We start from the raw sequence: 14,223 nt of genomic DNA, 5'->3' as shown, positions 1-14,223 counted from the left end.
GGCCAACACAAGGAACTAAACAAGCTTTCACTCGTATCACTGTTTCATATCACAACTATTTCACTACACTGAATGCTGTTCAAGAGAAGGACTTGGGCTTCGATTCAGTGCTTCATACGATGAATCTTTTTTGTCTTCTTTTAAAGAGAGCAAAAAAAAAGCAGGGTAGGCTTTTTCACTAGTTTTGACAGAATTAACCTGCCTGCCAGCCATTTAGAGTGTCTGCGTGCACAGTAACGTCTCTCGAGTTATCAAACTTTGTCGTCAGAAGTATTGTATAATGTATGATACTTAGGGGGTTCAAAATTGGACGTATGCAACTCTTGGTGAATGGGTGAACTCCCTCGCCCATTACTGGCATTAGTCCTTGTTACAGAAGGGTCATGATAATGATTGCTGTTTGACATACTGTACGAGCGAGACAACATGTCGCTGGAGGTCACTCGACCGTCAGGACTTCCTCCGACTTTTAGCGGCGAGTGACCCACTTTATCTATGGCAGAGGCTGAATGAGAGTAATAAGGGGGAGGGCTCTCTTTATCATGCACAGTCTTGTTGGGTGGGGGTCTAAAGCAATGTTGGTAGCCATCCGATTTACGCAGATGTTTTAACGTCTGCTGACTCTGTCTGTAACCTTCCTCTCCGTCCTGGGAGATGGGGATTTGTGGTGGTAAGCTTATAGTCATGTCAGTTTGCATTGAATGTTTCAGAATTCTCCGCTTCTGAAGGAGGGCCTCTTGTGGATCTGAGATTTCTTGACTGGCCGATACACAAGATGTGGACGTTGCTGCTCCTCCAAATCCAGACTACAAGATTCAGAAAAACAACAATTTAATCAAATTTACTCACAAACTACACCTGTATTTCAAATAAATGTTTTTGTACAATGCTTGTACTGTTTTCATTTTCTTTAACAGAAAAAAAACATTACAGTCAAAGTTAATTAAAGCCCTACATGATCTCCTCGGAAATAAAAATTTGGCATTATCATTTTTTTTTTAAAATTAGCCTGGATTTTGAATACAAAATAAAACATCAATTGAAAAATTGTAAAATACGACATTAAAATTTCATCAAACCTAACATGCCCTAAATATTGATTAACAGTGATTTATTTTATCAAACCTCAGAGACATGGGATTGGGGCCTCAACTGTCGATTTTCCACATCCCCTCGGTCACGATTTGTCCACCGGCGCAACATGCGACGAGTCGATTTACATGGACTGGCTACACAAATCAAAATGGCCAATACCGGCATTAAAGTTATTGTCACAATGATGATCACAACTCGGGCTACTGTTGCTGGAAAGAGAGGAAGAAAATGTAAGTGAATATATTAAACAACGCATGAAAGTAACCTCTATAATTACCAAATAATTTTTTAAAAATTGCTCCTGCTTTAAAATTTTTTTTCATCTAAGTAGAACAACACTAAATCAGCCTCTGCTTTTTAATGTTACAAAGAGTACAACTGAAAATGAAACACACAAGAGTGTCTGAGGAAGAAAATCCAAGCTTTGTAGTTGTACAGCCTGCCTTGAAAACAACAGTCTCTTAAGCATCTATTCTCTTTGTCATATAAAAATCAAACCCATCAACACCACACATTTATCACTTGGCCAGACAGATTTCTTCATCGTAAGTGACTTTCTGGGTCTTTCACTATGTAATTAATGATATTTAGTCTAGACATTGTATTCCATCCTTGGTGTTTTTCACAATGCTAGAACCTAATTATAATCACCGTAAGACAGGGCTATATCCAAGCCTCTGAAATTCTTCCTAGGTAAAATCTCCTCCAAAAACATCAACAAGTATTTGAATTATTTACTGTTTTTTTTTTAACAGACAGTAATTAAAGAATGAAAACGTTCTACGCCAAATGAAGGCACTCTGGATTTAACTCTGCATTGAGAGAGTCTGATAATTCTCAGTGCATCCTAATCTTGCATGAATTCAGATCACTACGGCTGTTACATGATGAAGCTTCTGACATCTGTGTTTCTTTTTTATGACATGACCGCAGATTGAACCCATGACCTTGACCCTGAAGCCCAATGCAGACACGCTTCAACTGTCAAATTCAATTTTGCAATCCTGTGACACAAGATCGTCTAGCCTCAGATCAATACTTGGGCATTGACAGACGATTCCTCTTCAGTTTCTCCCTCAGCACTTGAGATGTTAGCAGCTTATTGGCCACTGCAACTAAACCAGGAACCTGCCTTTCAACACTCTGCAGAGCCATAATGCATGAAGATCTAATGGCTCAAACTTTTTTTTCTCCAATATTTAATCATGTGCTTATTACTCTGTTGTTGAACCCATATATCCTTTAGCTTCTTTATATCAAAATATTTAAAAAATCAAGCAGATTTGAGACCAAACCCTTGGTTATCCTCCTATTTTCTTTTTCCTGTGTCTTAGAGATAACGTTTCAAATACTGAACTCCCCCCTAAAAAAACAACACAAGTTGTTTATTCCCAAATACTAAAGAACATTCAACCTTAAAAAGTACCCTAGCTAGGTTCTCTCCTTAAAAATAAGCTACATGTAAATGACCACCAAGTATTACTTCACAAAGTACCTGATGATAACTGCTCTACCGTTATTTGCTGGCTAATAGTTAAGCCCTTCCTCATTTTCTTATTAATGTTGTCTAGACGGTTAATACAGAGTTCAGGAGGAAATGTGATGCAACACTCAGTAGGACCCATCTTGCTCAGCCTATCAGGTGAGGTTACTCAACAGGAACAACAATGACATTGTATGAAATACCACAAACAGACAAACTCTAACTGGATACTGTTAATAATTTTTTATTTATTGGAAAGCTAGGGGGTAGAGGTTTTTGTAAACAAGATAATTTTACATTATTGTTTGTTTTTTGTTTTTTTTTTTTATTGGAAAGGTAGGGCGAGAGATTTTCTTAAACAAAATGACCTAAATGTTTACTATGTGTGTGTGTGTGTTTTTTTTTTAATGAAATGAACATAAAAATACTTTAATAAGATATCCACTTGAGTATTATTAGTTTCTTACTAGGCTATTATCAATTTTAATCACATGGACCTTTGATAGCAAAGTTTTACATGTATTTATATATTTTGATCAGATAAGGATCCTACAAACATCATCATAATGACAAATTCAAACAGCTTGTCTGTAAGAAGTTCAGTGGCCCTTTTCACAAAGGATTGTATGAGATTGTATGACTAAGGCTACCCCCCACCCCCAGCCCTTTCTACATCAACATCTAAGCTGCAAAAATCTTATTTTTCTATTACCGGTACATTGTATATAAATATTTTATTGGTTATTTTTAATCCCCATCCTCAAAATAATCATTTTGTTCTTTAACTTTCGCTGCCAAAATGATTCTTTTATTATATACACAATTAAGTTCTGAAATTTAATATTATTGATATCATAGAGACAAATGAAATGAACATTTCTTAAAGAGGGAAAAAATAAAGAATGTTATTGTAAGCATTAAATTCAAATATTTTTTTTAAAGTTATGGTTCAAACAACAGCACCAATCCTCCTAACTAATGTCATATAGAAACATGCAGTATATAACTTGACAGCCTGACTAGGTGTTGTAACATGACAGACAACACCCAAAAATAATAATAATTTAGTGTTTAAAAGGACTTCTCTATGTGTATTACTTACTGGGAACTGTGCCTATGGAGGACTGGGGGCAGTTATGCTCATCTGATCTGTCCCGACAGTGGTATACTTGATCACAAATCAAGCTCTTGTTCTCCAAACAGTGAGTACCATCACAAGTAAAAACACAGTTATCTGAAAAATCATACAACTCCATCAGAAATAGTCTCCTTGCCATCCAACAATAATACTGTGGATTATAAGTTTCACATAATCTATACTATCTAGAAAAACAAGATGTTTGTGAAACACTTCTCTCTCTCTCTCCCCCCTCCCTTTTTTTTTTTTCTAAGTCTAAGGTGCATAACTCTGTCAAAAATTGCTTGATCTTACACAAAACAAAAATTGACCTAGTTATTCTTAAAATATATGAATACATTACATTTCAACTTCTGCAAATAAAATGGATGGGAACTGTTTGTGGACTGACAAACCGACTAACAGATAGCAGCAAAGCAATATGCCCTCCCTTTTTCCAAGAGGGACAAAATGATTTAGTTTAAGACATCTCAATACATAAAGTCAAATGTTTTCATCATAGCAATATACTTTTTAGCCAAAGGAAAAGGTGACAGAGAAAAAAAAAACTCTTTTCCTGGATTAATACTCTCAGTTGACCACAATATAAACCAGGAAATTAATTGTAGTAGATCTATAAAAAAACAAAACATTCACATGTAAAGGCAATTTTCTGAGTAAAGTATCAGTGCTATACCAGTCCCAGTCCTCTTACATAAATATTACACATTAGAGAAGATGGACTGACAGTTTCAACATTTTAATTTATTCCTAGAACCAAATGACCATCTTCCCTTTTTGACATTTCTGTAAGATTTCAAGAGTGAAATATGCAAAAATAAATATTGAAGGAATGGGTGTTTTGACTGACCTAGAGTTTCCTGGTTTAATGAACAGGCAACAAGACTTGTACCAAATGCACTTGTTTTAGCCATGAAATACTTTAAGAAGCTTAACTTTAAAACAATCCCTGTTTAATTAATCTTAGAAACTATATTTCCATCCTTAAATATTGCACTCATTTACCTATAAGATCTGTAAATTATTAAGAGGAGATGATTAAATATTTTCAAAATCAAATTATTGAAGATTTCTGATGTACAATATACTGTAAATCACCCCCCCCTCCCCAAATGTAATATGCTCTTCTTCTCGACTCAAATAAATACATTATTTAGAATTGAATGTGATTCTTTGAGCACTGAGCTGTCTTCCTTCCCAGACTCATTTTGTTCTATAGAAATACTTACTGAAGCTCTGTTGAAAATTTATATCCAAGGTGAAGCTACTCTTCTCATCTTCTACCCATACATATATGATCTTCAACACATTGGATTTGAAATGAAAGACATGAGGGGTTTGGTAATTTTGAGATTTGCAAATCTTGCTGCTGACTACACCATGGTGCCCTTCGGTTTCATCACTAATGGTCAGCTCTGGGGGTAAACAGGGGGGCAGTTCCTCTGGCCCAGATCCTACGTGACTGGCCCGAGGGTCTGGCACTGTACCAAGGGAGGACTGGAATCCCACTAGATCAGTGAAGTTGAGGGCTATAATGTTGCTGTCAGGAGGGGCCTTGATCAGGTATTCACATTTGTCATAACCTTTCTTCTGGTAGTCTAGAGATACCACGTCAATCCTTTCCTTCTTGGAGTAAGTAAAGCTGCAGACTGCTGAAAGAAAGTAAAATACATGTAGTGGACTGAGTTTGCATCTTCAAACAGTTTACTTGATAAACAAAACATCTAACACAATAATTACAATAATTATCAAGTGAGCAAACTTTAACACTAAATGCTTCCATGTTGTAGTACTTCCTGACAATCTGTATTTCATAAACAATTACAATTGGCATAACATTATTTTAGACATGAAAGCAGCTATGAGTAGCAATTTGAATACATTAGTAAAGTCCAAATATGGAGAAGGAGAGGTCAATTAAACTATACAACTTATATAAGTAGACCACAACCTTCTGAAAAACCTCGGTCACTGAAACCTTCAAACTTAAAGCTTAAAGAGTTAGTGTTCAATAAACATATTTTTCTGTCATGGAATTGACAGCACATTAACAACTTGAGCTGGCACAAGTAGTAGACATATATGGAGGTAAAACAGCTTTATCTGACATTTGAAGCTAATTCTCTATCAGATATACATATATAGCAAAGATCTCACTCCATCTAAAACATATTGACGTTTGTCATTATTCAGAGTTTGAAAATTATGGACAAGATTAAAGTTGTAAGATTACATAGCAAAATTAATAAACTCCTGACTATCAGGCATAAAATAACCTGAAACAAAAAAGATAGGTCATCAAAGATTAGAAAGTGTAACCCAAAGAATCTTAATTAAAAACTGTTCATTCATCTAAAAATGTAGGTCAGATGCAATCATCCAAAGCAGATCTGTCAGTGTATATATCCATGCAACTTGCAAGTTTGGACTAGGCAATGCTTACAGTCTTTTTAACCAACTTCCAAAACTTTTAAATGTCAAAGAAAATATTAAATTAAGGTCAGATGCAGCATCCAAAGCATTGTCTAGTAGTGTGCATCCCTGTCATCATCCAGGCACATTATCGGTCAGCATCAGGAGTGGATCCAGGAATTGAAGTTAGAGGGGGCGCCAAAATTAGACAAGGGGTCTGGGGGCTGCCTTGAGGCCCCCAGTGTGTGGTGGGGCCCAGGGGGCGAAGCCCCCAGAAGCTCCTGGGTTCTAGAGATTTTGTAGGGAAAAAATGAGGTCTACCAAGTAGACATACATTTTCTAGACAAAACTGTGATTTACATCAACTTTGACAATTTTAGGGGCCCCCCCTCCTTAAATCCGCCACTGAGCATAGAGTGATTTCTAAACTGTTTAATCATCCATGAAATGCAAGTAAAAGGCAACAGCCTATGCAAGTATGACCAGTATAAGCTTATAGTTACTTTGAGAATGAACCTTCTTTGCTATATCCTGCCTGTCAGACTAGTAAAAACATTTTTTCGGACTTTAAAAAAAGCATCTACCATAAAAAAAACCCGAATTTTTACATAGATCTGAGACTATATTTCAGTGTTTTGTATGGTGCATGTGATACATGTAATGGGCAAAAAAAATTGATTAAATAAAAAAAAATCTTCTTAAGTATTTCAAAGCAATTCTATAATTTTATTTTGGCCTGGATAACAAGTCAAAGCACTTCCTACAAAAACTCCTGAGTTTGATAGACCATGATTTGAAAAGAAAGAAATGCATCAGAAACACTTGAATACTAAAGATGATTTAGCCATTCCAGTCCATCCCTTTTTTTGTATATCAGAATATTTTGGGTTGGATAATTTTGCTATAAATGTAGACTACAAAGATCCATAAATACTTGCTTGAAACATTAAGCAATTTGACTTCAATAACAGCAGACACCTATATCAAAACGAGGTCATACACAGTGATGTCAGTTTGGCAAAACTGAATTGTGTCTTCATTTTGTTGCCAACTAATAACACCAAACATTATCATCCAAAAAAAAAAAAAAAAGAACTATGAAAATTTACCAAACTCACTAGGTTGTGTCTTAGATCTCTGCATTTTTTTGTGTTGAATTCTCAAGAAACTGAGACATATTTCATTAAAAAACCAAATTTCATTTTAGACCTGGTTGTATACTTCAAGCAGACAAAGAATTATGAATGACATTGCATATCTTCCAGACAATTAAAATTCTTTGCTCTCATTTTTTTTTTCCATGACAGAAGCAAAAATAAGTTACATCAAAGCTCAACTGGGCATGAACAAACATTGAAAAAAAAAGAATATTATCAAAATCTATGAAAGCATTAACATGAATCAATACATAGCTAGATCAAGGCTGATTGGAAGACCCATGACTCAGCAACGCGGTTAACATGCGACATATCGCTTTGCATATATTGCATTGATTGCATGCCCAGTAATTTATAGTGAATAATTCAACCATTGTCTGAAAACAGAAACATTTTTTGTTGCCTATTACCCCCTCCCCCTCTTCCAAGGATTTTTTTTTAAATCTCTCTCCAAATAAGACATTATTTCAATTAAAGTTGGTGATTTGGATGCAACTTAATGTTTGTCTGACAAAGATAAGGTCATCTGCATAGACTGGCAGACTAGTTAGCCATTAGAGCAACCAATGCAACCTCAGAAAAACAAGAGCTTTCCCAAATGTTAATAGTTCGAAGAAAAACATTTTAATTCTTTGAAGGTCATAGATATTTGAGATGGTGAGAGATTTAAGAGGTCAAAACAGTTGCATAAAGTCTTTGACTGAGAAACGCAGACAAACTTTCCTTTAGCTAGCATGCTATTGATATCTTCTGAGATGGGAGTGAAAATTTCTCTCCGTACCAAATAGCTAGCATTTTGGAAGCAATATACTTCAACATTCCATTCCAATCATCAATTCTAAGTTATTAAAAACAACAAACAGATGATGAATCATATTTCATGATGAGCCCCGAAAAGAAAATAGTGAACAGAAATGCTTGATTTAATTACACAACGCAACTTTGTGCTTAAATTAAATAAAGTAGCAGAAAAAGAAGAGAGTTTCGTGTCTGTTCTTCTGACAATTTGAGAGACCAATGTAGATTTTTTTGACAAATACCAAAGCCAAGAAACAGACTTTGACTGTTGATAATGAAGACATTAGAACATCATTACACTCCCGTCCATTTTCTGATAAAAATCGTGCGTCTCCTGTTAAATTACAAAATGTAGAATTGATTATGTCTGCTTTTAAATATAGCTGGTTTTCCGCATGATGATTATCAAGTTTTCTGAATGCAGTCTGTCTGCCTGTAATTGTTTTTAGAGAATGAATCCTTCATATTGGAGTTAATTTCCCTTCACTGCCTCATTTCTGTGGTACAGTGGTAGATTCTATGACAAAATCAGATACTTAATTAAGATATCAAATTCATTTTTACAGCAATGATTTAATTCAGAAAAACTTATTAAACCAAATCTCTCCCCCTCAAAAATCAATGTGCAGTTTTTGAATCATGAATCTTTTGAAAATTACAATTGAATTTGTCATTTTAATCCACACCCAAACTTTAGTGAAAAACAAAATAATTTTTCTATGAAATTACATCTAAATATAGTTCCGAGGGCCTTGACAGTCACTTGAGTGCCATGACTTTCTCTTGCTTAATGCTATGACCAAAAAGCTATGACCCCACCAGAAACATTATCATATTCATGCAGTTCGTCTTCTAGATTTTCATGAATAAACATACTGTACACAGTGTATCAAGTTTTTAATATATGACTAATTAATTGTCAAACTCTATGTAGCTGGGACCTGATTCTTCTATTTGGAGTAAATATAAATTTTATAGAGTTCTTGCTGTTTGTTTGATAAAACAATGCAAATAATTGAATTGCCTGCTATGTTTCCATTCGTATAAAGATGAAGATCATTTCAAAGATGTAATGAACTTTCAAAATATGTTCACTGTGTGGGATGTAGGTGCTGGCACAACAAAGATCCCTCATTGCTCAATGGCCCTGAGTGCCGAGCATAGGTGAAAATTTGCAGCTCTCCACCAGCAAGTGGTGGCATCTTCATATGTATGAAAAATTCTGGAGAGGGACAAACAACAAACAAACATGTATTGCTTATTGTCATTATACCAACAGTTTTCCTGCTTGATGTCCATGAGTAACAAAGAAATGAAGTTTGCAGAAATGTTGATTGTTTTAGCCCCACCAGTTATATTTCCCTTTATGCATATATGATGCTATATCAAAATTGGTTGAAATTGGTTCTGTCCTACAAACCAATCATAGGAAAATCATAAAACATTGCCAATATGTCTATTAGAATCAGAAATATTTGTTATAGAAGTACTTTCCAACAAAATCAGGAGAGAGAGAAATGTGTTTTTTTTGTCACTATATATTACATACAGAATCTTTTTTCCATTAGAAGACTTGTTTGTGTAGCATTCACAATTTAGGCCCTGCAATAGTACATATCTAAAACTATCCTGAATGCTGCCTATATGGCAATTCTTTTGAACACAACACAGCTCTCCTGTATTTAAGCTTAAAACTGTATAGATGTTGAGGCAAAATGCAAATGCCACAAGCTAATTCAGAGAATTCGTGTCCCCCGCTTAGGGAAAAAGTCGACTCCCCCTGACTGAATTTGTAGAATTATTAAATGTATACATGTATACTGAAGGAAATAAAATACATGTATGTCAATATGCATATAAAGATTTGATTGCTTATTCTTTATTATGTGTATAGAAGATTTTTTCATATGGAATATTTATCACACTGTAATGATGATTTTATAACCTCATAAATTTTTCATTTCACATGCTGAATACTATCATTTAGTAAAATAAAAAAGTATTTAAAAAAAAAAGAAAAAGAAAAAAAGAACGGTCCGACCGATATTCGATCCCGGGACCACTCACATTCGAAGCGAGAGACATAACCACTAGACCACGGAGTCGCTTTACACGTAGGGAAGTATATGCAGAACTGAAGTCACATACATGTGTATATTCATGTTTTCATGTTCGGTATTCTCAAAATTTTACACAATCCATGGTGTTTGATTTATTTAGCCTTTATTAAACAGTTCTAATAGATGTAATAAGAACATAAAGTCCGCCGAGAACCTGTTTTATACGCAATAACTCTCCTCATGCCCCTGCGCTAAAAATAGCGACATGTAATACTATAAATACTAATAAAACAAACGGGGCGGGGCACTTTGAGAGGGGCGAGAGACGTCCTAGGGAGTTTTGGTATAAAATTACATTGCATAAGTTCAAAATCTTCTTGAAATATCGCCCGGAAATGATAGTGTTACACACAGACAGAATGTATAAATTTACGACCTTGAACTTTGACCTTTTGACCTCAAAATCAATAGGGGTCTTCTTTAGGCCACAGGGAGTTGTTATGTAAAATTTCATTGCAATAGCTCAAATGGTTCTAGAGATATCGTGTGGAAACGCAAGTTTTATAACAGACAGACTTTGCAAATTAATGACCTTGACCTTTGACCTTTTGACCCCAAAATCGATAGAGTCCTTCTTTAGTCCATAAGGAGTTGCTATTCCAATTTCATTGCAAAAGCTCAAAGGGTTCTCGAGATACCGTGTGGAAACGAAAGCGTTACAGACAGACAGAAAGACGGACGGACGGACAGACGGACGGACGGACGGACGGACAAACCCAAATTAATATCCCCCACTTTTCAAGCGGGGGACAAAAATTATTAAGATTCAAGAAAAAAAAAAAAAACAGTGAACACTGAAGGTCTTGGGACTGGACAATGGAATCTGTCAGAAGCTGACGAAGGACTGAAATCATGTTTCATGGATGCATGTTTAAACTTTTCTGGCCCAGTAATTTTTCAGAAGATTTTTAATGACTCCAATCTATTTTTGCATTTTCTTGATAATCACTTTATAAGGGGGCTTACTGCCCTTCACATGGAACAATTCCGAATCCCATTTATTCAAGGCTACTTTCTGCCAATACTAGATATAACTGGCCAAGCAGTTTTCACGAAGTCAAAATTGTGAAAAGTTTACAGACAGCTGGACAGACAAGGGAAGATTAGAAAAGTTCACTTGAGATTTTCGCTCAGGTGAGCTAAAATAAAATTATTCAGTTAAACTGCAACTGAGTATACCGGTACATAAATTAAGAGTGGCATTTACTATCAGTCTATCTCTAAATTTGAAGGACAGTCACTTGGGTTTTAATCACTTTAAAAAGAAATGTGTGCATTACAAAAACGGGATTTTAAAAAAAATACAATGATTAAAATTTCTTTGGTACAGGTGACATTGTCTGTAGCGGTGAATTATGTACGCCATTTCCCCGGCTGTGGCAGGGCTAACCTCTACAGTCATGGACCTCTCTAACAACCAGGGGCAGGTGCTACAAAGATTTACTGCCCTTAATGCCTCACAAGATCACCACAATCACACACACGGATGTTTCTACAGGTCACTGTACTTCACTGTACTGTCTTTTATTTAAGCTTCACAATCAGGAGTACTGCAAATATTAATGTCATCAAAAACTACTTACACATGGCTGTAGGAACAGGGGCGGAGGGGGCTATGCCTCCCCAATAATTTTGCCGACATATAGTATACACTGTACTATAGAACACAAAGCTACTATATGCTTGTGCCCCCTCAATAAAAACATCTGATGATTTATTTTTTTTTTGTCAAGGAATTTTTCATAGTTGATAGCACCACCAGTTGAAAATATATGACTGTGCTCCCCCTGAAATTGCTTCCTGCAGGCCTGTTACAGACAAGAAATATGATGCAAATAGTTCGAAATATTCTAAGTGTCTTTTGAATATCTTCTAAGCTAGAATAAGTATAAGTGAGGTAATTTTTAATCTTATTTTTCTAAGGATTAAAAGCTGGTAAACTGAAATTTCACAGAGAAAAGAGAACAATTTAAAAAATTGTACAGGTGCGCTCAACACATTAAAAAAAAATGATAAACAGTCTTGAGCACTTAATACTGTTGTCAATATTAGCAAACATGTATTTTCCTTAAAGAGACCTGCCAAGAAATTTCTTCAACATTCAAAAAATGTATCTGAATATTTGCGAGACACCTTTAAAGAGAATGCATGTTTTCTTTCAAAATCTAGCACGTACTGGAACCACAATTCAAGGCCAGAACGAAACATTCTGTGCAGGACATATATAATTCACTGGATTGGAAAATACATGCATTTACCTGGATTGTATACCTCCAATACTTCAAACCAAATCAAACTTCCCTGTATGGTTATCCCAGAGTATTCAATGCTCCATGAAATCAGCTGTTTTATACTTATTACAAAACACAAATGTTCTACATGCAAATTAGCTTTCTCAATATCATCCAAGTGTGCTTCATTTATGCAAATTACTGCAGTGGTATGTCTGGCTCAGTACAGTGAACAAATTCAACCAAAAAATGTCAGAAATGATGATTAAAAATATCCTGTTTAGATACAGCATTTCATATGTATTGGTACATGTGGGTTCACCAGGTCAAAGTTAGCAGACAGGTCAATAACTGCGGATGATTCCATTTCCGTGAAGTGGGGAATGTCAGGTTTAGGTTCTCAATGCAGACCAAAAATGATATACTGTCCACCTAGCCTTCAATGAGCAGAATTACACAGTCATTGGAGCTGTTCAGAAAATAACTCAGTACAAAGAAGAAAAAAATCAATTCAGCTTTACTCAAAAGAGACAGATTTTTTGTGTTGTCAACAGCATAGGATTAAAATGTATTAAACAAACATTGACTTGGTGTCATATTAAGATTAAATTTACACGATTTAATGCTACCAAATGCTGAATTTTTAATCTTATCTGACTGGCACTGGGCTCTAGGGCTAAAACACTAACCCGACACATTTGAGAAGGAGGTAATCACATTATGTGGTTAACCTCAGCCAAACAGGTCAATTAATTTATAGATTTTTTCAAGCTTACCAGTACAGTTAATGCTAGGTCAGTTTACAAGAAGTTGCACATACAGAATCTTTTGTTACATTTTACAGAGGGAATGATGGATTTTATGGGGGATTTACAATAGACACCTTTGAGAATTAAAAAAAAAATTGTCTATCTGGAAAAAGGTTAACCAAAGAAGTTCTTGTAATGAAACAAAATTCTATTGGTCATTGATGCTTGCGTTTAGTAAAATCTCTCTCATCTTCATAGCTGCAGAACTGTAGCTCTCCGAAAAAAATAATTTGACAGACCAGAGAGCTAAAGTGCCACCCATTGAAAAAACTGTATATCTATTGCGCACAAGAAGTTGTGCTTAGTTCTGGATTAATTCTTCCAAATTCTTCCCTCAATCACGAAAAAGACAGAATTTTAAAAAAATTCCTTCAACTCCTCTATGAAGAACTCTCATAGTTGACATTAGCATGAGGTGCGTTGGATCGAATTATCATGCAAACCAAAATGGCAGTATAAATTGACGATATTTTTGATGATCTCAATTCAGGGCCAGGAGGGCTATTAACAACAATTATAAAGAATGTTTTGTTGTGGAAACAGTGAAAGAATGTGTTAGGAACACCCGGTTAATATTTTGAGATGACAGTTTAAACACATGGAGAAATAAATCAAGAAACAGCACACTTTTTTGTGCACAATATATATACAGTTTTTTCAATGGGTGGCACTGTAGCTCTCCGGTCTATCAATATTTTTTTTTTTTCGGAGAGCTACAGTTCTGCAGCTATCATCTTCAAAGTTGTCACAGAGAGGCATGTTATTTTGCTGAATTGTTAGATTAATCTCCCTTTTCCAACATCTTTGTTGACAAACCTGGATATGCCAGTGTTTATCTCCATAATTGTGACTAGTACCTGATCATCTCGAAGTACATTCACAGTCCAAAAGCAATACATATCCAGATATGTATTTCTGTATATTACCATAAGGTCAACTTTCTGTTTTGCTATCATAATTGTTAGCCAAATGGCTGCTCC

The 14,223-nt window shown here is 35.3% G+C and overlaps 1 protein-coding gene across 1 annotated transcript in view; it reads right to left on the bottom strand.

The window, feature by feature from the left end:
- The window catches only part of LOC134241825 (uncharacterized), a 60,764-nt gene that overhangs the window by 22,631 nt on the left and 23,910 nt on the right, over positions 1-14,223 (bottom strand). The window contains exons 3-6 of the mRNA XM_062723849.1: positions 4,946-5,368; positions 3,681-3,812; positions 1,126-1,304; positions 408-806 (exon numbers count right to left, since the gene is read on the bottom strand). Of these exons, the coding sequence (XP_062579833.1) occupies positions 408-806; positions 1,126-1,304; positions 3,681-3,812; positions 4,946-5,368 (1,133 nt within the window). The remainder of the gene's footprint in view (positions 1-407; positions 807-1,125; positions 1,305-3,680; positions 3,813-4,945; positions 5,369-14,223) is intronic.

The sequence above is a fragment of the Saccostrea cucullata genome, unplaced genomic scaffold (genome assembly GCF_032062105.1).
Source record: "Saccostrea cucullata isolate Sc308-1 unplaced genomic scaffold, CSIRO_AGI_Scuc_v1 ctg7, whole genome shotgun sequence".
Taxonomy (NCBI): Eukaryota; Metazoa; Mollusca; class Bivalvia; order Ostreida; family Ostreidae; genus Saccostrea; species Saccostrea cuccullata.
This window is presented reverse-complemented; position numbering and strand designations above follow the sequence as displayed.